General features: G+C 45.0%; 1 protein-coding gene across 1 annotated transcript in view; it reads left to right on the plus strand.

Moving 5' to 3' along the window:
• Nucleotides 1-25,597, plus strand: part of LOC147684822 (cytochrome P450 3A21-like) — a 295,556-nt gene that overhangs the window by 214,737 nt on the left and 55,222 nt on the right. Inside the window, exon 10 of the mRNA XM_086940697.1 lies at nucleotides 19,207-19,367. Coding sequence (XP_086796823.1) covers nucleotides 19,207-19,367 — 161 coding nt within the window. The remainder of the gene's footprint in view (nucleotides 1-19,206; nucleotides 19,368-25,597) is intronic.

Raw genomic sequence — 25,597 nt, forward strand, 5'->3', positions numbered from 1 at the left:
CACATACACAAATGTTAAAATGAATACCTGGGTACTAATACACTACCTCATGCAAAACCCCTAATTTCCTTGCATACTAATGCCAGATGAGGGGTGTTACACCCTCATAAACATTACAGTATTTATTTTAAAATTACTAACATGATTATTGCAATCAAAACTGATTAATACTCAAGTATTGAAAGTCATACCAGTGTATTAATACGCCCCCCCATCCAAAACCTCTAATTCCCTTGCATCCCATGCCAGAGGGTGTGTGTTACACCCGCATATGAGTTCATACCCAAACATTAAAATTAATACCTGGGCATTAATACACTCGACCACCCAAAACCCTGGCGCCAGAAAGTGGATGTTACATCCTTATAAATATATATATATATATTTTTAAAATTACTATCAGGAATATTAAGGGCAAAACAGATGAATTCCTTTTTTTCCCATTAATGATAAAATCAAACCTGGTTAATACCCAAACATTAAAATGAATACCTGGGCATTAATATATTCTCCCACCTAAAACCCCGGTGCCAGAAGGTGGATGTTATATCCTTATGAATATTAATTTTTTTTTTTTTTAAATTACTAACAGGAATATTAAGGGCGAGACGGATTAATACCCAAGTATCAAATTTATTGGTACAGCTCCACATCCACACGCCCTCATTCCCTTGCATCCTGTGCCAGACGGTGAGTGTTACACCCTCATAAGTATTAATGTAATATTTTGTATTACTTAAATTAATATTAAAATCAAGTCTGATTAATACCCAACTATTAAAATTAATACCTGGGCAATAATACACTCCCCCACCCAAAACCCCTAATTTCCCTGCATCCTGTGCCAGAGGATAGGTGTTACACAGTCAGAAGTATTATTTTTAATTAATAAAATTACATTAATTTCAAATAGCCAGGGTATAAAATAATACCTGGGTATTAATACTATCCCCCACCCAAAATCCCGAATTTCCTTGCACCCCATCAAATATTAAATGTATTTATTTTGAAATTATTTAAATGAGTAGTAAAATCAAAACAGATTAATGCCCGGGCATACAAATTAACACCTCTGTATTAATCTACCTGACACCCAAAAAAAACTTATTCCGTTACACCTTGTGCTAGAGGGTGGCGGTTGCACCCTCATAAGTATTAATCTTAATTATTTTGAAATTTCTAACATGTATCTTAAACTCAAAACGGATTAATACCCGGGTATTAAAATCAATACCTGGGTATTAATACCCTCCTCAACCTAAACCCCCTTTTTCCACTTTTTAGAAAAATGTAAATTAATAAATTACATATTAATATCAATATAAATGAATCCCTCAATCATTAATAAATCAATAAATACATAAACATCAGAAAAAATAAAGAACAAAACTTACCTAACCCACTTACCTAATATTGTGTTGTAATAGCATAAGTTGTAATGGCATATGCGTTCTAAAGGATTGTGTTGTAATAGCATGCATTATAATGAATGGTATATGCATTGTAATTGTCTGCGTTGTAATGGTTGTTTCCTCTTACCTATATATAGCCTTAAAGAAAAAGGAGACTTGGTCCTAAAATTCGTACACAGTTGGATCTAGATGCTGTATACAGACCCTTTGGCCAGACTATGAAAGTGGGAAGTACATATGGGGAATAGACGGTAAAGAGGGGCATGAGAAATGAATGCCCCCTTCACCCTCCTGGTTTATGCTGGCCATGGAGCCACTAACACAACACTTCCAGCGATATGGAAAAGTGAATGGAATAGATGTAGCTGAATGCCAGCATATGATATCTTTATTTGAGTATGATATTCTCGATATCCTAAGACCCAAGAAACACAGATACTGGAAATAAACCAACAATTAGATACATTTAGTGACCTGTCCACCCAAAGGCTAAACTAAATAAAACCATATTTTCCCACTGCATAGTACAAAAACAGTCGAACAGCAATGGGATGTTCCAGTCCTTTAAATGCCTGCATCCATGTCTTTCAGATGCCTGTAGGTACATATTTACCACACAGATAAATATGTAATAGAGGGTAAACCCCTCAAAGCTGCTGTGCTTGCAATTATGGTGTGTTATGTTAAAAATAATTTGTAAAGCACTTTTCCCAGAAAAGGACGTTCAGATGCTAGATTGCAAAAAATAAAAAAACAGACATATTAGAGGGACAGAGAGCTTAAGGAAAAATAAAAACCCATGTTTTCGGCTTTTTCTAATTAGTGAAAGTTTGTTTTGAGATTAATATTGGGCCAGAGCTCATTCCATATTTTTTGGAGCCAGGTAGGAAAAGGCGTGACTGCCACACCGATGGCAAAAAAAATGCATAGTACAAACAATAGTTCAGAATTGTTCAGGACTTCTATGGAGTTTTTGATGGTGATCCCCCTGTCAGTGGTAGACATGATAGATGTTAGAAAGTGTTTTTTTTTTCATGGTCGCCCCCCACTTTTTGCCTAGATGCTGTCTTGGTAGATCTGAAAGTACACTGGGATCTGCAGTGCCAACCAGACACTAGTGCTATTTCTCTTAAACTATAACTGTAAATTGGTACACCCAATTGGCAAGCACTTATCACTCCTTGTAAACCCATAGGAAATAGAAACATACACCATGTAAAAGTATGTCTGCAGAGCTACTACAGTAACCCTGCCCGAGCAGCCTTTCTGCTCGAGAGTGACTCTGCATTCACCATGTGCTGGAGCCACACCACTGCCTTAACATAGACAAGTCACTTCTTAAGTGCCCTCCTAAGCCCAGGAGGTAGAGTGCATTTTGTAAAAAGTGTGGATATATATGTACCCACATATATACCCCTACAGTAACTCTGTCAAGCAAGGTTTTACTGTAAGTAATTAGGCATCCATGAAGAAACATGGGCTGGCTACCGGGCAAACTTGAGTTAGCCAACTTCATTATGGAACATCCAAATTGTGTTATGTTTGGTATGAAACACCATGCTTTTTCACCCCATCTCATTTCTCGTGTTGAGGGTGAGCTAGCATAGCTTCATGGAGAAGTGTGGTTTTGCTAAGTGATGCATTTTGACAGCTACCACGGATCCTATCAGAACCAAGGACAGCCACGTAACCTCTGCAACTGGACTCCCTGGGCAAGGTAACGGAAGAGTAACTGTTGAGTCTTGGTCTAAGGGCCCACAGAACCTTAACCACTAGAGGGCTCAGTTGAGCACACCCTGCAAGTATAGCAATTCTAAGTGTGTTTTCCCCATTGACTTTGGTGAAAGTTTACAGCTTTGTTACATTTCTTTACACTTGGAAAATCTATAACTTTGGTTATATGCAATCTATCAAGTTTGTTTTGGTGCTTTTACTTACATAAAAATCCAATCTATTTTCATAACTTTGTGTCAAAGTTTCTTTTGAGTCCTGTCACGTATTGACAATGTTGGTAATGTGAAATGCTTAACACAATGTCACCCTGAGTATGCCAGACTACTCAGGCTACACCACCAGGACCACTGCTAAGAGTGACTCCGAGGTCCACTCCTGTTTATTGTGTTAGTATAACATGATAGGGCCTCCCAGCCATATCCCATAATACTTACACCTTGCAGCATTGGTGTTTGTGCGGTGGGATCTAGAAAGTGTTTAATTTGGACCACCTGACATTAAATTGTTTTTTCCGTGCACGAAGAAATCATTAAAATTGTCTTTAGATTTAAGGTAAAGATATTTCTTTTTTAGATTTTTCTAAAAGCTTGATTTAATAATAATTGCTACTGCTCTGTGTTACATCCCTATTCCAATTTGATTAAAAGGTTAAAAGGTGTTTTACAAAGCTAGGTAAATGTTTTTTAAAGTTCTTAGAAGTTTTTATTAAGATCCCATAACTTTATTAAAACCAGTAGTGCATAATGAAGAATGTTCTGAGCCTCATGAGCCCATTCTCTCTATCCTGAAGATCAATGATCTGAGGGCATTTTGCAAGCTTAGAGGCATTAGCTTTAGGACAACCTCTAAAAGGGAGGATCTGGACCAGGCCCTGAAAGACTATGAGTCTGCAAAACTCGATAGGGATGACCACTACTCTGTGGGTGGGACACACCGAAGAAGGAGAGGATGTGGTCACAGCCCAAGTTGGTGAAGGACAAGAATTTTATGACCCAGAGTCATAAATCTTCCCCAGACCTCCTTCACCAGTGGAAAGTGACAGAGGTCACTCTAGAATCCCCTCACCTGGTAGGGTGGTAGGAGACTTCCTTGACCTGCTTGATGTACTCTCCCTAGAGGAAAAAGCATTGGACGTAGAAGAAAGGAGACTAGCCCTTGCTATTAAGAGAGATAAGATGGGCTGCGTGTGTAAAGATGCTGCCAAAAATTTTAACTGAGATAAAGAGGAGTCTTTTGACCTCAACGTCCCCCAAGTATTTCTCTCAAAATGTAACACTGGAGATGACATAACTAAGTGGTTTGCAGCTTTTGAGAGAGCTTGCATGATGAGGCGGTTAGGTCACCAACACTGAGGCTCTCTACTTTGGGATTTATTCTCAGTGAAGGGCAGCAATTTACTTCTGACCCTTGATGAGAGTGTGGCTGTGTCCTATTCACACATGAAGGAGATACTGATTGAGGGGTTTGGACTCACCACAGAGGAGTACAGGCTAAGATTCAGAGACGCCCAGAAGAGGCCAGACCAAACCTGGGTCAACTTTGTTGGCTCCTCAATCATAGCACTGAAGGGCTGAATTGTAAATAATCAAGGGGACACTTATACTGGGCTTTATAATTTGATTGTCAAGGAGCACATTTTGATTCATTGTACCACAAATAAGACTGCATTAGGTAGATTCTGACGTGTCTTCTTCTGTCAAGTTGGAGAAGAAAGCAGACAAATGGGTCCAACCCAGGGTTTCCCAGAAAAAGACCCACGGTGGGGGTGACCCCAAGAAGGGTGCTCAGACTTCTCAACAGGGGAAGGAGGTGAGCATCGACAAAGATAAAAAGAGAGTTCTCAAAAGACCCCCAAAACCCTTCTCTGGAGGGTGGGCCCTTAGACTCATCCCAGTCCAAAGGAAAAGGGTACCAGGGCAAAAGTTCAGATCCCAAGAAGGCTAGGACATGCTTTGATTGTCATAAGCCAGGGCTTATGAGAGGTTCTCCAACATGCAGCAACAAGTTCCCCACCGGTGGACATTCCAAGAGTTTAGCTAGTTTGGGCACAGGAATGGATGTGTTTTCTGCAGAGGACAGAGGTTACACAGAAGCTATTTCCCCTGGATGGGGGATGTTGAACCTCTGGATGCTCTGCCTGACAACCTGTCTAGGCACAGGCATAAGAGCCAGTGTTACCATGGTAATAACCAAACTGGTTTCCCAAGAGAAGTACATTCCTAGTCCTAGTCACCAAATTACTAATGTTGACAATGAGACTATGCATCATCCACTAGCTGTGGTTAGCCTAGATTGGGGATGGGTTTCTGGTCCTAAACAGTTGGTGGTGTTCTATGCCATACCAGTTCCATGTCTGTTAGACAACGATCTGGAGACTTTTGCATGAGCAGAAGTAGAAAAGAGGGTCCATGCACGTAATCTAGGCCTCTCTGAATGGGTGTGCATGACTACAAAAGCGCAGGCTGAATAGGAGCATACTCAAGAGGACTTGGAGCCTGAAAGTATGGCCCAAGAAACCAAGTAAAATGAAAAGGGCAGGAAGACTGGTGACACACCTTCCAAGAAGTCCAAGGGTCAGGGGGAGAAATATTCTGAGGGTGATGCCCCCTGATGCCTGAAGAGGGAACTGCAGCTGAGGAGCTTGGGCCTGACCTGGCAGAGCTTCTGAGTGCAGGAGGACCCTCCAGAGAGGACTTGTGAACAGGTATGCCCTATCCTAGGGGGCCTGAGACATCAAGCTGCCAGGCAAGAAGAGGGAGATGTGAAGGGAGATCTGAGGGTCTATTAGAAGGATGGACTACTGCATACAGAGGCCAGGGACCCCAAACCAGGGGCAATCGGGAGAGTTGTGGTCCCCAAATATACAGGGAATTCATTCTGACATTGGCCCATGACATTCCCCCTTGCTCGACATCTAGGACAGACTAAGACCTGGCAAAGGCTAGTCACCCATTTCTTTAGCCCCAGATGTCTGAGAAGTTTAAGGAGTTCTGTCACTCCGGTCCAACCTGTCAAGCCAGTGGCAAGACCAGAGCAAATACAAAGGCTGCTTTAATTCCACTACCTGCGGTTGGGACTCCCTTTGAGAGGGTAGGGATCCCCATGGTTGGTCCCCTTCACCCTCCTACTGCATCTAGAAATAGATACATCTTAGTGGTAGTGGACCATGCCACTAGATATCCAGAGGCTTAGGACCACAACTGATCCTGCAGTGGCAAATGCATCTTCTCTGGGGTTGGGTTTCCTAAGGAGGTGGTCTTAAATAGAGGGACCAACTTCATGTCTGCATACCTCTATGCTATGTGGGATGAATGTGGTGTGAGTTACAGATTCACAACCCCCTATCGCCCTCGGACTAATGGCTTGGTGGATTGATTGAACAAGACCATTAAGGGCATTATCTAGAGACTCCCAGGTAAACTCAAGAGGAGATGGGAAGATGGGCCAGATGGTCTGTACAGCCAAGGAAGGGTTCTTCCGTTTTGACAGACCCTGAAATAGGGTATTCTGGGTAGCATAGTGACATACACCCACAAGATGTTGTCACTAAACAGGGAGTGTTTGCCACAGGGAGCAGTAGCCTATTGGCCATTGTCTCTCATGCCCTCGAAATCCCCAAAACTAGGATTTAAAGAGCTCCCCAGGCACCAGACCCTCAGTTCTAACTTGGAATCTGATAAGGGGTATGAAGAAGATACGTCACCAAAATCAGGACTTTGGACACTGCTGCAGCACAAAGAGAGGACTCTTAAGTACCCTGAAGAGATCATATGCTGAACCCGAGTGTCAACATCTGTCCTTGGTGAAAACTCCTTCATCCCAGCAAGAGGGACTTCAGTCGACGCTAGAAATACGAAGAAACTCCCCCGACTGATGGCACCAGTCAACTGCAACCTGCAGAAGAATCAGCATGTTGCACCACAAGAATTGCAACCCGTTGGGCCTGTCGAGAGTGATCCCAAAGAGAAGTGGTGCCTGCAAGCCTGGAGTGGTAGCTTCGCTCAAAGCAAGTTTCGAACCGGTAGTCCACTCCTGTCAACCTCCCGCCGTTGAAGTAACCCAAAACTACATTTGCAGCAGCCAAGACTTGGTGATCACCAGTCAGATCATCGACCGCTCCATCAACATCTCTAGCTCAATAGTACCTCACAGCAACAGCGGCCATTGTAGACAGCGAACCCACTGCTTTGTTCCTGGATCCTGAAGAAAGTGTCGTTGAGTGTGTGGTAAAGCATCTTTGGCATGACCCCCTCAGTGATTGACAATTGCCTCTGCATCTGGAGCCACAGAGCATGATAGAAGAAATCCAACTGTTGAATCCAGACCAGGTTCCCCAAAGGCCTCTACGCTCCAAGGGTAGAGTGTATTATCATAGTGAAGTGTGATTTTGCTAAGTGCTGCATTTTGACAGCTACTGCGGATCCTGTCAGCACCAAGGACAGGCAAGTAACCTATGCACCCGGACTCCCTGGGCAAGGTAACAGAATAGTGACTGTTGAATCTTGGTCTAGGGGCCCGCAGAACTTTAACCATGAGAGAACTATACTGCGCTCGCACTGCAAGTATCACATTGCTAAGTGTGTCTTTACCTCATTGACTTTAATGGTGAACGTTTGGCAGATGTATTGCATTCATTTATGAACACTTCGAAAATCTATAACTCTTGTTATATGCAACTTATTCAGTTTCTATTGGTGCCTATATTTACAGAAAAATACAGTGCTGCAGAGCCACACGACTGCCTTAACATAGACAAGTTACTCTTAAGTGCCCTCTTAAGCCCAGGAGGTAGAGTGCATTTTGTTAAAAGTGTGGACATATATAGAAGGGGGATGGAAGCACACTGCTTCACCTCCCAGCACAGTTCCCCCCTCCTGGTAAATCCCGTTCAGTCTAAATGCTTACTTGACATTTTGCTGAAGTGTTTCACCAAAGTTGGTGCAGGTTAGTGCTGTTAATCTCTTGACTCAAGTGTTTCTGGATATTATCCTTCATCAGTAGAGATAACAACAAAATTCATCTGGGGTTGCTGAGAAAGCTGCCACAATCCTCCCAGGTCTCTGTATCTCTCTCTGGTGCACAGATGCATCTCCAAGAGCTCGTCAGCTCAGTGGCCCAAGGGAGCCTTTTCAAACAGAAAGGGGATGGGAGCACACAGCTTCACCTCCCAGCACATTTCACCTCTTTGCCTCCTGGTAAATGCAGTTCAGTCTAAATGCTTACTTGAAATTTTGCTGAAGTGTTTCTAAACTGAAGTTGCTGTCTTTGACCTCACAGTTTCCCAGATGTAATAGCGGGCCCGCAGAGTCTTTGTACGGTCAGCACTCTAGTTTTTCACTAGTCAGGGGATAAAAGACACGCTGGCGCAAGCGCGCAGTGGACGTGCGCAGCAGGCGCACCAAAGGCACGCCAAAGCCAAGCAAGCCCGTCTGCGCCCGTCTGTGCCCGGAGCGAGTCCAGCATCAGAACCCCTGGTCAGTTTGGATCCCACCTGTTCACTGGAGCGCAGATCCTGGGCGGTGAGTGTTGTGGCCCTAAACTGGTTCTTAGTGAGGAGCATTTTGAGGAGTCTCCCTGTACGGTCTGTGGCTTCCAGCCTTCCCCTACTTTGGACATAAACACTGATAGGGAGGCAGGGAACGTCGAGAGGCTAGGGTCTGTGAGGAAGGGGGAGGAGATTTTTCCTTCCCGGATGGGAGCACTGTAGCCAGCAGTAATAGTCAGGCTGACTGCCTTGGGATGGGGGGACAGACACCACAGTGAAAAAACCAACTGCTTGATTATAGATCACTGAGCAAGCACAAGTACGATCTAGGTCTCTGCCCCTCACGTAGTCTTCCTTACAGAGACTTGGATTCGTCAGGCCTCTGGTCCTGACTGGAATAGCTCCCTTCTGGTGGGATATTCTGTAGTTAGGACAGGATAGGTAATGCAGGTGGTGGGATAGCTATAATTCACAGTGACAACCTGAAGGTGTACAGTGAGCCTATAACACAACTGCCTGCGGAGGCCCTACGTTTTGTGGTGAAAACTAACAACACTTCCACAGTACGGGGGATTCTTCTCTACAGACTGCCGGGCACTAGAGCCCCTTTTTCTTTGGCTTTACAGACCCTGCTTAAATCTTGCACAGATTACAACTCACTTATTATTCTGGGTGAATTTAATTTTCATCTTGAACTCAACAACAACCCCGATACCAGCCGGCTTCTTGATAACCTAGCAGGCTATGGTTTTCATCAAAAGGTGGTGGGCCCTACACCCTTGGCGGGTCATACGCTTGATGGGATTTTTTCTACTAACTCAGTAGTCACACTGAATAATCATGTCCCTATTCCCTGGTCTGACCACTTTGCAATCTATTTTAACCTTCCCTACTTACTTCCCATACTGCAGGGTAGGAGGAAACCAGCAAGCCTAAAAATCAGGCAGTGGGACAAAACCCAAGGTACTGAATTGGAGCAGGTACTAAATAGTTGTCCCCCTGCTCAGGTTTCCGTTAACAACGAGGCTGCCAGCCAATTTCACAGCTGGATAGCCAAGGCGGTAAAGAAAGTGGCCTCTTTGAAAGAAATGAAACCCAGAAGAGCACTGGCACCATCTCCATTGTATGGTCCGGAACTGAAAAAGCTGAAAGTCTTAAGCAGGAAAGCCGAACGTACCTGGAGAACAGAATACAGGATAGAGCATAAAATACCCTATAACACTGCGCTTCAAAAATATAAAGAAGCCATTATTTTTGCAAAAACCACCTACTATTCAGCAAGTAACTCTACCAAGCAACTTTTTAAAAATGTTCAGGAACTATCTAAATTGCGCCAGAATGTACGTTTTAGTCCTGATTCTGTGTTCTGTAATAAAATGGCCAGTTTCTTTCAGAACAAGATCAATGTGATTTATGAGGAATTATAAAATAACAGGCAGGGAGGCATGGATGGTCAACATGTCACCACAGATGACTTGCCGCTGCAATGTCAGCTGAATATGTTCCACTCACTTACTCCTGTTGAAGTAAATGAATCCATCTGTACCACCAAGTCGGGGTCACCATGTGGTCCCTGTCCTCTGACAGTGATACGTCGGGTGTCCCAGACCATTAGTCAATATCTAACGCCCATTTTAAATCAGGTGATCACGTCAGGGAGCTACCTGTTGGTCTGGAAGAAGGCCTGTATCAGATCCATCTTGAAAAAGCCAGCACTTGACCCGTTAGAGGTCAAGAACTATCGCCCTATCTCGTGCCTACCGATTGCAGCCGAAATCCTTGAGAGGGCAGTCAATTAGGAGCTGACATCTTATCTAGTCAGCAACAACCTGCTCGATTGTAGTCAGCATGGTTTTCAAACATTGCATGCGACCGAGACGGTGCTAGTTATGGCAACAAAGGAATTTCAGACAGGTGGATGGGGGGGAGAGAGCAATCCTCATCCTTCTTGACCTGTCAGCTGCATTCGACACAGTGAATAACACGGTGTTGGTGCAAAGGCTGAAGACAGTGGGGATTGGGGAGGCAGCCCTGTCCCTCCTCTCTTCCTTCCTAGAAGATAGGAGGAAAACTCTAGACTGGGAAAGCCTGCTACCTTCCATCTGCCATGTAAAGTCCCATAGGGTTTAGCACTGTCACCGACAATCTTTAATATCTATGTGACCCCTCTCATCAAACAGCATGGGTTCTCGTTTGTGTCGTATGCCGCCGATACCCAAATCATCATCTGGGTATCAAAACAGTTGGAGCAGGTAGCCTCTAGATTCCATGCGTGTCCGAGTCACATCATGAGCTGGATGAGCAATAATTACCTTAAGTTCAACACAGATAAGACAGGTCATTGAGTTTGGTGGTGGTCCAGCCCTGTGGGATCATACATGGTGGCCGGTCGAAGCGGGTACCTGCCCAACACCTGTATTTTATATATAAGGAGGGGCACACCTTTTTATTCAATTACTTTAAATAAATCTACCTTTTAAACTATCTTTAAACACAGCGTGCTGCCTAGGCGTACACAATGTCCCAATTGTGTATATCTATACTACTATTATAAAGAGAGAACTTGCACCTTTTGGCCAGGTAAACTCGGGAACCACAGCACCAATCACAACACCCAATACAGCGTTGGAAAGGGCAGTTGCAGCAGAAGGACATAGGCTATACATTTGTACAACATATACATTATGAAGGGCAAACAACATTCCGGAGAAAGTAGTTCCTTGTGGGCGTTGTTCTCAATGTGGGCGGTAACATTGGCAGAGGGGCATGTCCCATTCGCTCGGTTTCAAGCACTCAAGCACACACAAAGCAACAGATTCTGCAACCACACACAAGCACACACACAACACAGCAACTTCACCACTGCAACCACACACAAGCACACACACAACACAGCTACTTCTGCATGCACGTCCACTTCAGGAGCGATAAACACCGTTTTATGCACATAGCCTTGAGAGCATAAACATCGTTTTCCTTCAGGAGCATAAACTTAGTTTTCCACAAATGTGCACTAAAAGAGGTCGGCAAATTCGGTAATCACTGCCTCCGTAAGGGTTCCGAGCCAAGATAAACAAAGGGGCGCGGCTTCGACCAGAAAAGGAACCGTATCATCCAATCGCGTAACACTCTTGCCCGCCCCTTCCTCCAAACAGCCATCCAATCGCAGCACAAAACCTTCCCACACCGTTTTATACATGTAGCCTTCTGGAGCACAAACATCGTTTTGCTTGATGAGCATAAACATTGTTTTTTTCAATATGTGCACAATCATGGCTGTTGGCACCAGGCCGGCCGGGCCGGCCGCAGGGGGCCCGGGGTCCGTCCCAACTGAGAGGTAGAGGCTGGCTGCAGAGCTCACTGGTTTGCGGGCGGCAGGTGCACCGGAATCATGGTGCTCGGCTGGCTGGCAGCACTACAGATCGCACCTTCAGTCTGTTGCAGTGGGGCTAAAATATCTCCCCTGCCAGTAAATAATTATTTCCGACCCGGGGCTGGTCGAGGGATCGTGCTCCTGTGTCTGACGGAAGCTCCAGGCAGAGTGAGGCTGCTGCTCATTGCAGCTGACAGCTGAACAGGTCTCTGCAGTACTAATGGGCCCCTTTTCTGTCTTGGTAAACAGAGACTCGAGCCTTTAAAAAAATGGAGTATAAGTGTCGAGACAACACCCTCAGAGAATCAAAGAGCAGGACCACTAATGTCAGTCATGCGCAACAATTAAAAGTGCGCAGTAAGTCGTGACCAGTGAAAAACAGACCGGAGCAGGTGCCTCTGTGGAAGGAAGGTAGGCCCAAGAGAAGCGGGTAGTACAGAGCGTTGTTGGGATTTTTGGAACAGCAACTTACACTGCGTAAGCTAAGGCTGAGTGAGTGCAGGTGAGTAGCTGTTTGCCAAAAATGTTTTCATTTTTCATGACGGATATTTAAAGGCAAGGTGACATTTTTCACAACTGTGTGAAAATGGTGCTTCATCTGTATTTGCAAGGCGGCCTCTATCGAATAAAATGACTCAAAATTAACGTTTTCCGATCAAAGCAAACAGTGCAACCTGGTGAGAGAGGGGGAGAGGGATAATGACAGAGAGGAGCGGGCTAGAGAGTGAGCACATGAGAGAGGAGAGGGATAAAAAGAGACAGACAGGAGAGGGATAAAAGGATAGGAGAGGGATGAAAGGATAGAGAGAGGGATAGAGAGAGAGAACATGCAAGGGGGGAGGGGAATAAACACAGGAGAGGTCTAGAGAGTGAGCGCGTGAGAGAGGAGAGGGATAAAAAGAGACAGAGGGGAGAGGGATAAAAAGAGGCAGGAGAGGGATAAAAAGAGAGGAGCAGGATAAAGAGAGAGGAGAGGAATAAAGAAAGCAATAAAGAGAGGGAGAGAGCGAGGGGGAGGGATAAAGGCAGGAGAGGGATAGAGAGGGTGTGAGAGAGGAGAGAGATAAAAAGAGACAGAGGAGAGGGATAGATAGAGCGAGAGCGTCGTGGTCACACACAGAGGAAAGCTTGCATTGTGAGGTATAGTTGCCGTAGTAGTTTATTCAAAAGACTGACGTGTTTCGATTGGAACACTCTTTGTGGTGTTATTTCTGATATTTACATGTGTTGATCGTCTTCATTGCTTAATTTTGTCCGCAAGAAAGTGTCACTCATAGTCGTTGAAATGTCACTCATAATTACACTGAAATTATGAAAATGTCACACATGGCAATCTGAAACCTTGGCAGCTATGCTTTCACATTCTACAACGAGGCATCATCTATGCTCATTAAAAGCCATTACCGGACTCGCGCACTGTTGTTGGAAGGTGCTTCACAGGGGGCGGCCAGGGAAATATTCAGGAAAAGAACAAGTCTCATTGCACGTTAATTCACAGCGCTTTACTACCGTCTAACGTTCTTGCGAGGGGGAAGCTAAAAAAACGTGCTCAGAACACTCCCTGTAAACATTGCTGGCAGGGCCACGAACGCGATAATAAATAAATCAGCACTACTTTCACACAAAAAAAACTCAGAGGCCAGGGGAACATCCAAACGCTCAATTCCACAAGCCTCTTTTACATTCCACAACGAGGCTGTATAAAGCTGTTGCAAGGGCCTGCACAGGGGGCAGCCAGGAAAAAAAAAGCACATTGAACAGGGGGCAACCAACCAACAATTACATTTGCAAGGGCCTGCACAGGGGGCAGACAGGGAAAATAAATAGGAACATTCAACAGGGGGCATCCAGGGAAAATACAAAGGCACATACAACAAGGCACATTTACATTTGCAAGGGCCTGCACAGGGGGCAGACAGGGAAAATAAATAGGCACATTCAACAGGGGGCAGTACCGAGAAATATTAAAAGCTTCATAATATTTTTTCACACATTACTTTTCTCCCCCGGACAACGTCGGGACGGGCTGCTAGTCAAACTATAAAGAAAACAAGTGAAACCACTTGACCTGAGTGCACTGTTTCTGATCCACCCTTAAGTGGTAATAATTTCTCTTTTTTACAAATGCAAACTTAACCAATAATCAGTCTGTATAATTAACAACACAAACCCAAATCACAATAATAAACCATCAATTGGTGATTTTTACTTATGCGATATGAACAACATAATTAAACAATTACAAATCATTTATGACGCTTGGATTCCATAACATGTTTAGGTTCCATGACATATTTGAAATGTTGCCCTATGCATTTCGGGCCATGAGACCCTTCGTCCGGGGCTCAATCTGAAAGATAAACATAAACTCTCTTTAACATCCGCATTTGTATGAACGTTTCAATGTCCAAAAAAGCAAACCAATACATATCTCAAAGAAACCTCATGTGTATATTACGCAAGTAGAACATTCTGTATGATGATTCAATGAATTACATCGTCTGTTGTATGTTAAGTCAGTGTGAACAAAAATAAATCCAACTTATCAACTGAAAGAAAAATAAACTAATAACAATCAGAAATGCTCTAAGTAAACAACATCACTGGTAAACGAGAAATAAAAAAACTGCGTCAACTCACTTTTTCACGGTCCGTAGAATAATGTAACGAGCCAACACCTTCCATAAAAGTAAAAAAACCTGGGGATCATCTTCGATAATAAACTGGGTTTTTCAGCACAGACAAACCATGTAACTTCCACCTGCTTTTATATCTTGACGTTATTGCGGAAGGTGTTTACTTTTATTTCACAGGAGTTACGAAAAACTGTGGTGGTAGCCAGGGCCGGACTGGCTGTAATGGGCACCGGGCATTTACCCGGTGGGCTGGAGGGGTGGGGGCTGCTTTTGTGGCCGCAGAGGGCCACTTTTCTTACAGGGTGCCGTTTTTTTGCAGCAGTGCTGCAAAATTGGCCCTCTATAAGAAACCCGGTAACAGTGCTTAGTGGCTAACACCCCACTCCCTCCCGTTCCCAGGGCCGGTGGAGAAGCAACCTGCCAGGGCTGGTTGCTGTTCCCAGTCCGGCCCTGGTGGTAGCCTTAGTCCTATCCCGAATAGACTATTGGAATGCTCTTCTCATTGGCAGCGATAAGGCACAGAAGACAAAACTGCAGTCTATACAAAATGCGGCCGCTCGAATACTCCTAAGTAATCCAAAGGGACACCCCACCTCTGCGGCCATTAAGTCATTACATTGGCATCCCATACAGCAACGCATGGAATTTAAGGTCCTGTGCCTTGCGCACACGACTTTATATGGTGAAGCGGAGCCCGATCTGCAAAGAATCTTTCAGTGGTACATTCCTACTAGATGTTTAAGGTCAGCAAATTCCGGCCTCATGTGTACTACGAAAGTTCGCAAAGCCAGGTGGGGCAGGAAAAGTGTATCACTGTGTGCAGCTAGGTTGTGGAACCAACTGCCTTTGACACTCAGACTTCAACCAAGCTTGACAGTTTTTAGGAAGCAGATTAAAACATGGTTATTTTCGGCATCTTAACTGTTTCAGTATAATACGCCTATACCTCTTTTCTCACCTTAGCGCCAAGACGCCTCGACATTCTAGCGCTGTATAAACTTAAATCCTATCTTATCCTAAATGCTCAACACATGTTTGTTTGAGTCCGCCTCACTGCATAAGCCACACTACCCTGACTGAGCTAAGGCTGCTAAGAGTAAATCTGCGGTCTACTCCTGTGTATTGTGTTAGTATTATGTGATAAGGCCTCGCATCCATATCACATAATTCTTCCACCTTGCAACAACAGAACTGTGTATACTAATAATATTATGCAAGTTACTAGGTTTCCTTAATAGGTTACTAGTGGCTTTATCTTAGTCATTACTTAAAGACCTGGACGCACTCTAATGAGAAAATTTAGAAATGTAAAAGTAGTAGGGTAGTACTCGGTGATCTAAAACTCCCAATAACTGAAGGGGGACTGGAACCTCCTAATTATAAATACTACTGTATAGCAGCACAATTCCTATGTGTTGCTAAATGGACTCCTCACTCCAATGAACCTAAGGCAGAATACCTAATAGTGGAAATTACATCAGACACTCTATAGTGCTCGATATATGGTGCAAGAACTGAGAGCAAGCAAATGCCTAAAATAGTGATGGTGGTAGCATGGTGGTGGAACAGATACACTAAGTTGAAGAGAGTTATGCAAATATACAGCCCAGAAATTCTCTTTCGATATCTTAACTACTGGGCTGACACTCGCTTAGAGTTTGCGGTGAACTAATCAGAAAAAAATGATATGAACTTTGTGTGTAAAGCTGAACTACAACTACCAAGATGCTATGGGGTAATAGCGCTGCTACATGCAAGCAGTGGGTTCCTACCCACTTTCACGTTTAAAAGGCTCAAATGAGCCACCCCCAAGCTGATGAGCTTTAGAACGCCTGCACGCTATGAGTGGGATTATACCTGAGAAAATTGGCAGCTTGTCCAGCAACCCGTAAATATTCTCTGCTGATGAGGGAGGAATCCCGAAACACTGGTGTCTAGAGATACGATTTTAAAAGACGGCATTAGCTGAAAAATGATATGAACTTTGTGTGAAAATCTGAACTACAATTACTAAGACACTATTTGGTAATGGTGCTGTTACATGCAAGCAGTGCGTTCCTACCCACTTTCAATGTTTGTTTTAGGGCATTGATGCATGCTGCCAAGCCCACATGGCACAGTGGCAACACAGAGCAGCCAACTGGCTGAATATTACAAGCAAGACTGACATGAGGAACTGGGTGTAGAATAGTGTTCCATTTATAGGGGGAGTGTATTGAGTTGTTAGGCCAACCACCCACGGGATTAAAAACACCCTACGAAGAATTCTTGAACTAAGCGATGAGCTGCAATAGAGGCTCAGATGAGAGACCCCCATGAACGAGCCCAGTTTCCTAATGTGCCTCTCCCCACGAACGACGCTGTCTGACGCAAGAAGTGCTGTTAAGAAGCAGTGAACTAGTGGGGGCCTGACGTCAGCTTCTATTGCATGTGCTCACTGCTCATACTCACCCCTATGACAATGTATGACATCAGAGTAGATGATGATGATGATGCAGTACATGCAAATGTGGCGAATTTAAGTTTAAATGTGCAATTTGAAAGTGGTTGCTAATAGTGAGGAAAGATGGCTGTAATGTTCTGTTTTGTTATTGAAAAAAATGTTTTTTTTAAAAAAAGGAATATGTAATGTGTTGTTAGCAAGAAGAATTTCCTCTCTAAATACAGCTTGTTCAGTCTCTGCATGCAGGCTAGAATTCGGACTCCGAAGTTGTTGGGTGCAGGGGCTGATTGCCCTTGTAAGGTGGGTGGCCTGTTTAGCGAGAAGTAACCCAGATACCTTACGGGAAGCTATCAAAAAAGAACTTGCTGGGCCACTTTAATGAGTTCTCTATGCTGGTTAAGAACTTTAGAAAAGCTGTAGTTTTGTTGGAGTTGGTGAAAGCTCATTGTTTTCGCTTACTCCGGCTGAACTAAAGTCTAAATTGAAATGCGCCTCATGGGAGCTCAGTTTCAAGATGGATATAATCGCTAAACAAGGGAATAAAGAAAGGCAATTACTGTTAAGTACATATACACCAAAACTGGCCCAACAATATCTTACCTGGAATATTCCCCACAGAGTCCGTAGATTGTGGTACATTTTAAGACATGATTTACTCCCCCTTAATTACCTCATTGCGAAGTGGTATGGTGTATCCCCGATATGCAACCTTTGTAGTAATGCCATACAGGATCGTAATCATGTCTTGTTTATTTGTCCGGCATTGCGCCCTTTGCGTTCTAAGTGGCTAAAACCAATTTGTTTACAACTGGGAATTTTAAATGTTAAAACTTTTTTCCATGCACTTTACTGTCCGCCAAATGAAATGTTCTGTTTTAGAATTTTTAACTTCTTCAAGGGGTTTTTAGATATTTATTAAATGTTTCATGGAGAAGAGCTAGATGACTGCTCAACCAGGGAATAAGCTGTGGCTCTTTTAACTCAGTAACCTATGTTTATCTTTGTAACCATTATTGTATAATTGTATGTGTTTTATGTGGCCCTCAGTCGAGAGCCAAAACATAATAAACTAAACTTGAAACTTGTGAGCATGGTGCTTCACAAAACATTCCACATCATAAAATAGGCAGCAGAGATGAACACAACATAAGGCACCCCTACATGACATAGCATAACATAATACACCCCAACATGACATATTATAGCAAAACTTAACACAGCGCTCCATAAAATAACACAGCAGAGCCCAACATGACATAACAAAGCACAACCTAATATGACATTGCAGAATACAGTCCTGATTCGGCATAACAATCCGTAGCATAAGAAAGCGTGATGCTACATAACACAACGTACCATAACATAATAGAGCATTGCACAGCTTGAAACAACATCACAACAAACCATAACATGAACAAGCATAGCACAGCATGAAGTAATATAACAGACCTTAACATAACACAGGATAACATAGCACAACACACCCTTACATAGTACAGCATGACCAAACTTTAATGGAACCTAGCATATCACAGCATATCACTGCATGACACATATCACACCACTCATAACACAGAACAATAAAGCATAGCCCACCGTAACACACTTTAACATAATCTAGCACACCATAACACAAAATAAGTCATACAATATACCAAAACAGCATGACACGGCATAACAAACCATAAAACAATAAAGTATAGAAAAGCACACAACACACCTTAACAGACCATATCATGATGTAACATAACATATCCTAACGTAACACAGCATAGCGCAGTATAATATGACATATCACACCCCAACATAACAAAGCATAGCACTTCATGATATAACTCAACAGGCCCTTATATAGCATAAAAAAGCATTGCAATACATTATAACATAACAAATTATAGCTGTGTCCAACATATAACAACACACACTGGAATAGCACAACATAGCACAGCATGACACAACATAACACTTTAGCATAACATAGCCTAGCATAGCGTAATATAATCCAGTATATCATGACATACCACAGCGCAGCACGTAACATAACACATCCTAACATAACAAAGCATAGCATATATGCTATCTCATTCTTGTATCTCACTTTCCTGGTTATCTTCTTTCCACAGCACTAACCGATAGTGAAATTATGGCCCAATCCACGATCTTCATATTGGCTGGCTACGAGACCACCAGCACCGCCCTTGCATTTCTGTCCTACAACCTGGCAACCCATCCTGACATTCAGCGGAAACTGCAACAAGAGATAGATACTCTCCTACCCAACAAGGTGAGCCAAAGTGACCTGCCAAAGGAGGATGCTAAAGGGATTACTTTGAGGGACATGAGAGAAGGGCGGACAGGATACCTGCTGGTCTTTGGATTATGTTCTATTCCCATGCACCTCTAGTTGGTAACTTTCTGGGTGTAGAGTAGGTGTCACTTGCCTGGTCTTCTTTTAGTGTCATGGAATTTGGTTGACAAAGAACCATGACAGCTAACAGCCACCCTTGTGCCCTGATCACAGTTGTTTACACGTCTCAGAACATCAGTTATCTGTTGTAGCAGGTTTAAAAAAAAAAGCAGAATACTCTTTTCATGCCCTTGGGCAAAACAAAAAGAGGGGTCATAATGAAACTGCCCCAGCTCCTGCACCCTACCTCCAGGGACCAATAAATACATGGGTAAATTCCTCTCTGCATGTACTTTTAAACTGTAGTGGTCACTTAAATAACCTTCTTGACCTTGAGGTGGGATGGATGCAGTGTTTGGGGATGAAAACTTCCTTGATTTTAAGTCAAAATTTAAATTTTGAAGTTCATAGATAATGCTTCCTTCCTGCTGAGAAAATAATGCAGTTTCTCAAAACATCTGAATTAATTTAAATAACATCAAAAAGCACACAGACAGTAGCAGCCTCTGTCCTCATGTAAAGTCGGGTCTTGATCTCTCTAAAACTTTATCTACAGCCTCAGCTAAAACTTACATATAGGAATTAAAATGGAAACTAATTTGTTGTGGACCATCCACCGTATGTTTTTCCTGCTTCACCAATATGTTTGTAACTTTTCCCGAATTGTATCTTTTTAGCCCTTTATTTCCGAATAACCAAAAATGGAGCAAAACTAAGGATGAAAACAAAAAAAGATCCTATGGATTCAGTTATAAATCATCATTATATTTTAAATGTTGAAACCTAAAAAGTAACGACTTAGAAATGGCTATATTTAGGTTTTCACAAGATCGTAACTCTGTCCTTTATCTTCTGCTCTTGACCACATTTATAACATCACAGCAACCTCAGAAATGAAAATGATTTATTTAGCTCTCTCCCATCACTCCTTACAGATATTTGACACAAGTGCAAACTTTAGGAAAAGTAGTTTGATTTTGCAAAGGACAATGTCTAGAATGTTAGTCTAATATGTATCTTTGGATTTGTTATTTTTTTGTCTATCATGTGTGCATGAGTGCCCATGTATATGCAAAACAGAACACTACCATATGAGTGTAACCTGTATGAGTGATGTCAGCATATGGATGGATACTAATTGTTTAAAGCTTAACTTCAATAAGACCGAGGTGTTCGTTTTCGGAAAGGACGCTTCAGTGTAGTCTGCTGATTGGTGGCCTGCCGAGCTTGGCCCCACTCCCCTTCCGGTAGTAAAGGCCAAAAACCTTGCTGTCATTATTGATTCTTCTCTTGGTTTCTCTCAACACATAAACATGTTGACATCCTCTACTTATTACACCCTTCGTATGCTTCGAAAAGTGTTTTCTTTTATTCCAGTTGATCAACAAAGAACAGTGTTTTTTTTTTTTTTATATATCTTTTATTCAGTGCAAAGGATGAAAAAAAGAATTACAAGCATATATCATACAGAGTCCTGGTATATGAAGAGTCAACAGTTAAAGAAGTTCATACATAGATCATGGGGCGGATCGCAAAGTGCGTTGCAATAGTTCGCTGATAAAGTTGACGTTCAAACATTGCGTGATCATGCTATCTCTGGTATCGGATCTTGTTAAGCGAGCAATTTCAATAAAAGCGTAATGGGGTAAGGATATCGAACTTGGGATCATGCGGCGTGTGGTGTATCAGGTAGTGGAGATTGCGGCGGGGGGGCGAGGCTGGGGAGAAAAGAGGGGGGGAAGGGGAGAGTACGGTGGTAGCGCGTCAGTCATTTTCTGTCTGTTCCTGCAATTGCGGGAGCTATGTTGGCGATACGGGAGGGTGGCAGCAGTCCCGGCGTGTCGGCCGGGCAGGGGGGGGGAAGAGGGGGGATCTAGGTGTCAGGTGCGTGGGCGTTGTGTCTGTTGTCTGTGGCGCCTGGCGTGTGGTGGCCATCACTGTGTTCCCCGTCTGGGAGTGGCTGACTCTCTGGAGTCCCTGGTGCCCGGGAGTCATTGTGGAAGGAGCGGACCATGTCGTCCCAGAGTGTCGCTATGGGGTATTTACGCAGTCCCGCCGTCTCCTCATTATGTAGAGATATACTCTCCGCTTTCGCCCAGTTATCTAGCGAAGCGTGCCAGTGTTCCATCGCTGGTGGTGCCGCCCTTTTCCAATGTTTTGTGATGAGTCTTTTGGCCGTGATGAGGCCAAGGTCCCAGAAGCGGGAAGGCACCCTGTTTAATTTGGTCCTATGGAAGAGGCCCAGCAGGCATGCCTCCCACGAGAATGGGATCGGCATCGCCGTGCAGCGCTTCAACAGTGCTAGTATCGATTGCCAGTATGCTAGAAGCCGGGGACAGTGCCATAGCATGTGGAGGAGGTCTGCTCCCTCAGTGTCGCATCTTGGGCATTTGGCCTCCGTACCCGGGAAATATGAGTTGATCTTGTCCGGGGATAGATATGCGCGGTGCAGGACGTAAAATTGTATCTGTTTGAAGCGTGCATTACGTGGAATGTTGCGGGGGCCCGAGAGTATCACCGCCCACTCCTTGTCTGTCCATGCCTTCCCTCTGTCTACCGCCCATTTATCCCGCAGAGGTTGTAATGTGGTTTGTGTGTGTGAGAGCAGCGCCTGTGTTAGCCAGTGCACTACATGCGTCCCGTTGCCCATCACGTGCATGCATTGAACTAACTGGTGTGTGGGCAGCTCGTTAGCAATGTTCCCCCATTTCTGCGTAAGTGTCCTTAGTATTGAGGCATGTTGCAGGAATTGTCCCGCAGGCAGTCCCGTGTCAGCAGTCAACGTCTCGAAGGAGAGCAGGGCGCCATCTGCGTACAGATCCGTCATTGTTTCTATGCCTGCACGTGTCCACTGTTCCAATGCCGCCTCCGTCACGACTGACGTGGCCTTGGGGGTACCCAGGAGTGGCAACGCTGGTGCATATGGTATGGTGGTTTTAGTGAGACGTAAGCATCTGCCGTAGCATTTCGTGGCCACAGCTACATGTAATTGCGTGTGATTCCTAGGGCTCGTCAGTGGGTGGAATAAGGTGTGTATCTGCAGCGGGGAGAGGATGTCTGTGGCCGTAGCCGTGTCCTCGAGGTTCCTTCCTGAGATCCAGGCCACCACCCATTGCACCTGTGCCGCCAGATAATAGAGCTCCAGGTTCGGGACTGCCATGCCGCCTTCCGTGACCGGGTTGTATAACTTCGTCAGTGCTACTCTTGGCCTGCCCGTGTTCCAGATCAGATCTCTGAGCATGCACTCCAGTTCTCTAAATATACGGACAGGGATGTATAGTGGGAGATTGGCAAAATAGTACAGGAGCCTGGGGAGTACTATCATTTTCGTTAAGGTCACCCTGCTTGGCACGTTGATGGGGAGGGTTTTCCAGAAGGCGATCTGTGTTCTAACAAACGTTATGGCCCGTGTCAGATTGCCATCCAATATGTCTAGGGGGGTCCTATATATATGTATGCCCAGGTACCTGAACGTGGTTTGATTCCATGGTAATCGTTCATTATTGATGTGGAGTACAGGGTCCGGGGCGTCAGGAGTGAACGAGTATGCCCCCGATTTAGCCCAGTTGACTTTGAGGCCCGACATTTGTTCGAACGTGCGGAATATGTCCGACAGTTCCGGCGGCATATTATCTAGGTCTTTGATGTACAAAAGTAAATCGTCCGCATATAGTGACACGACATGTGTGCCGTCTGCTAGTGGAATGCCCCATCGTGTTCCGCTGGATCGCAGCCATTCGGCTAGGGGTTCGATCGCCAGGGAAAATAGTAATGGGGAAAGCGGGCAGCCCTGTCTGGTGCCTCTTCTGCCATTGATGGGCTCGGAGATCAATTTCCCAGTGCGCACTCTCACCTCGGGTTTCCCATACAACAAGCCCACTAGTTCTATAAAGTCATCACCCAGGTCAAATTTACGCAGCACTGCGGATAGATAGGGCCATTCGACAGAATCGAACGCCTTCTCCAGGTCCAGCACTAGCCAACCCGATCTTGGCCACGTCTGGACTGCATACTCTTGCACTCGAAACAGCCTCCGAATATTTTGGGAGGTGCATCTTGTTGGGACAAACCCATTTTGGTCTTTGTGTACCAGGGCCGGTACTAGGGCCGCCAGTCTTCGGGCCAATGTTGATGCCAGGATCTTGTAGTCCGTATTGAGCAGGGCTAATGGCCTATATGACCCAAGAAGTGTCTCTTCCCTGTTTGGTTTGAGAAGTGATACCAGTAGTGCTTCATTCATGGACGCTGGTAAGGATGAGCTGTCCAGAGCCGCCGAATATGTTCTAAGCAGTTCAGGGATGAGGATGTCTGAGTATGCTTTATAATATTCTGCAGGCAGCCCGTCCGGGCCAGGGGCTTTCCCGTTAGAGAGGGCAAATATGGCCTCACGTAGTTCTTCCGCTGCCAACGGCGCTCCGAGATCATCTCGTTGGTTGTCAGTTGGGGTGGGAAGTGTGAGTTCCTCCAGATATGCTTGGATGTCTGGTTGCGGATTGCTCATTTGCGACCGGTATAATGTCTTGTAATGTGTCACGAAGGCATCATGTATGCCCGTCTGGGTGTATACCACAGTGTCCGCGGTCGGGCTTATGGCCGTCACTGGGGCAGAACGGTCTTCCCGCCGTATCAGCCAGGCTAGTAATTTGCCTGGCTTGTCGCCGTAGCGATGTGTACGTGCCGAGTGTGCAGCGAAGTTGACCAGTTTCAGTCTGCCTATCAGTCTGTCGTGTTCCGTCCTTGCCTCAAGCAGTTCTGTGTTGTCCCCTCCCGTCGCCTCCTGTTCCTTTTGTAGCAAATCCCTTTCCAGCCGTTTCAGGTCTGCTTCTAGCTGTCGGCGGGTATGTGCCTGGGTGCCGAGGCATAGCCCCCTTAGGACCACTTTGAATGCATCCCACTCTAGCTGGGGTGTGGAAGCAGTGTTATTGTTATCGTCGAAGTGCTGTGCTGTTTGTGCCCCTATCGAGGTTCTGAATGTGCCGTCAAGTAAGAGGACTGGTTGCAATCTCCAGGTGGGGATTGGCGGCCTCGGCTGTTCCCAGGCGAGTGTCATAAGGTGTGGGTTGTGGTCCGAATGTGTGCGGCCCATGTATTGCGTGTCTCTGATCGCCGGCAGTAGGTCTCTAGACACCATGTACCTGTCCAGACGTACATGCAGGTCGTGTGCCCCTGAGTGGAAGGAGTAGGCCCTGGTGTCTGGGTTATGGCTGCGCCATGCGTCTTGTAGGTCCCATTGTACGGACCAGTCTAGGAGGGCTCGCGCTGCGTGATGAGCTTGGGAATTAGGTGGTGGAGGACGGGAGCGGTCCAGGGAAGGATCTAGTGTGCAGTTGTAGTCCCTGCCTAGTACCCACTGTATGCCATGCCAAGGCGCCAGGATGTTGGATAGCTGTGTTAAAAAATCCTGAGTCCCTGTGTTGGGTGCATAGATCGAGGCTAGCACTATCGGGTTCCCGTCTATTCTGCCCTTGACTGCTACATGTCTCCCCCCGGGATCCACTAAGGTGTCCTGCACTATCCACGGGGTACCCGGGCGTATCCATACCAGCGTCCCCCTGGCATAGGAGGAGTGGCGTGTGGCATAAAGGTGGCCTCGCCATCTGCGGCGTAAGGTGGTGACTTCTGCTTCACAGAGGTGCGTCTCTTGTAAGAGAGCAATCTGCACATTGTGGCGTTTAAGGTATGAGAATATTTGATACCGTCTGGACGGTGTGTGCATCCCTCTCACATTCCATGTGCATATATTGATCACAGACATTGCATTACATTAACGGTCTCCCCGAAGCGGCCCCCCCGCCCCACCTCCCCTCCGCCCGCCGCTCGTAAGGAATATTGTCTGTCCCGCACGCCATTGCAGTATTGTGAAGGGGGAAAACAGGTAGTTAACATGGCCAATAAAACAGTTAGCCAATGAACATCGCAAACATGCGAAATACCAAAAGGTCGGTGGGCAAACGTGCTCCCGTCCATGCTCTCAAGGAGAGTAACAAAGTTTAGTTCAGTTCTGTGGGTGGCTGTGTAGTGCTAGCAGTAGCAGCTGGTTAAGAGTTTCTAGAGTCATCATATAGGGGTCGTTCCCCTTCCCGGGGGGTGTATGGAAGCCTAAGCCA

Source organism: Lissotriton vulgaris, chromosome 10, assembly GCF_964263255.1.
Source record: "Lissotriton vulgaris chromosome 10, aLisVul1.2, whole genome shotgun sequence".
NCBI lineage: Eukaryota > Metazoa > Chordata > Amphibia > Caudata > Salamandridae > Lissotriton > Lissotriton vulgaris.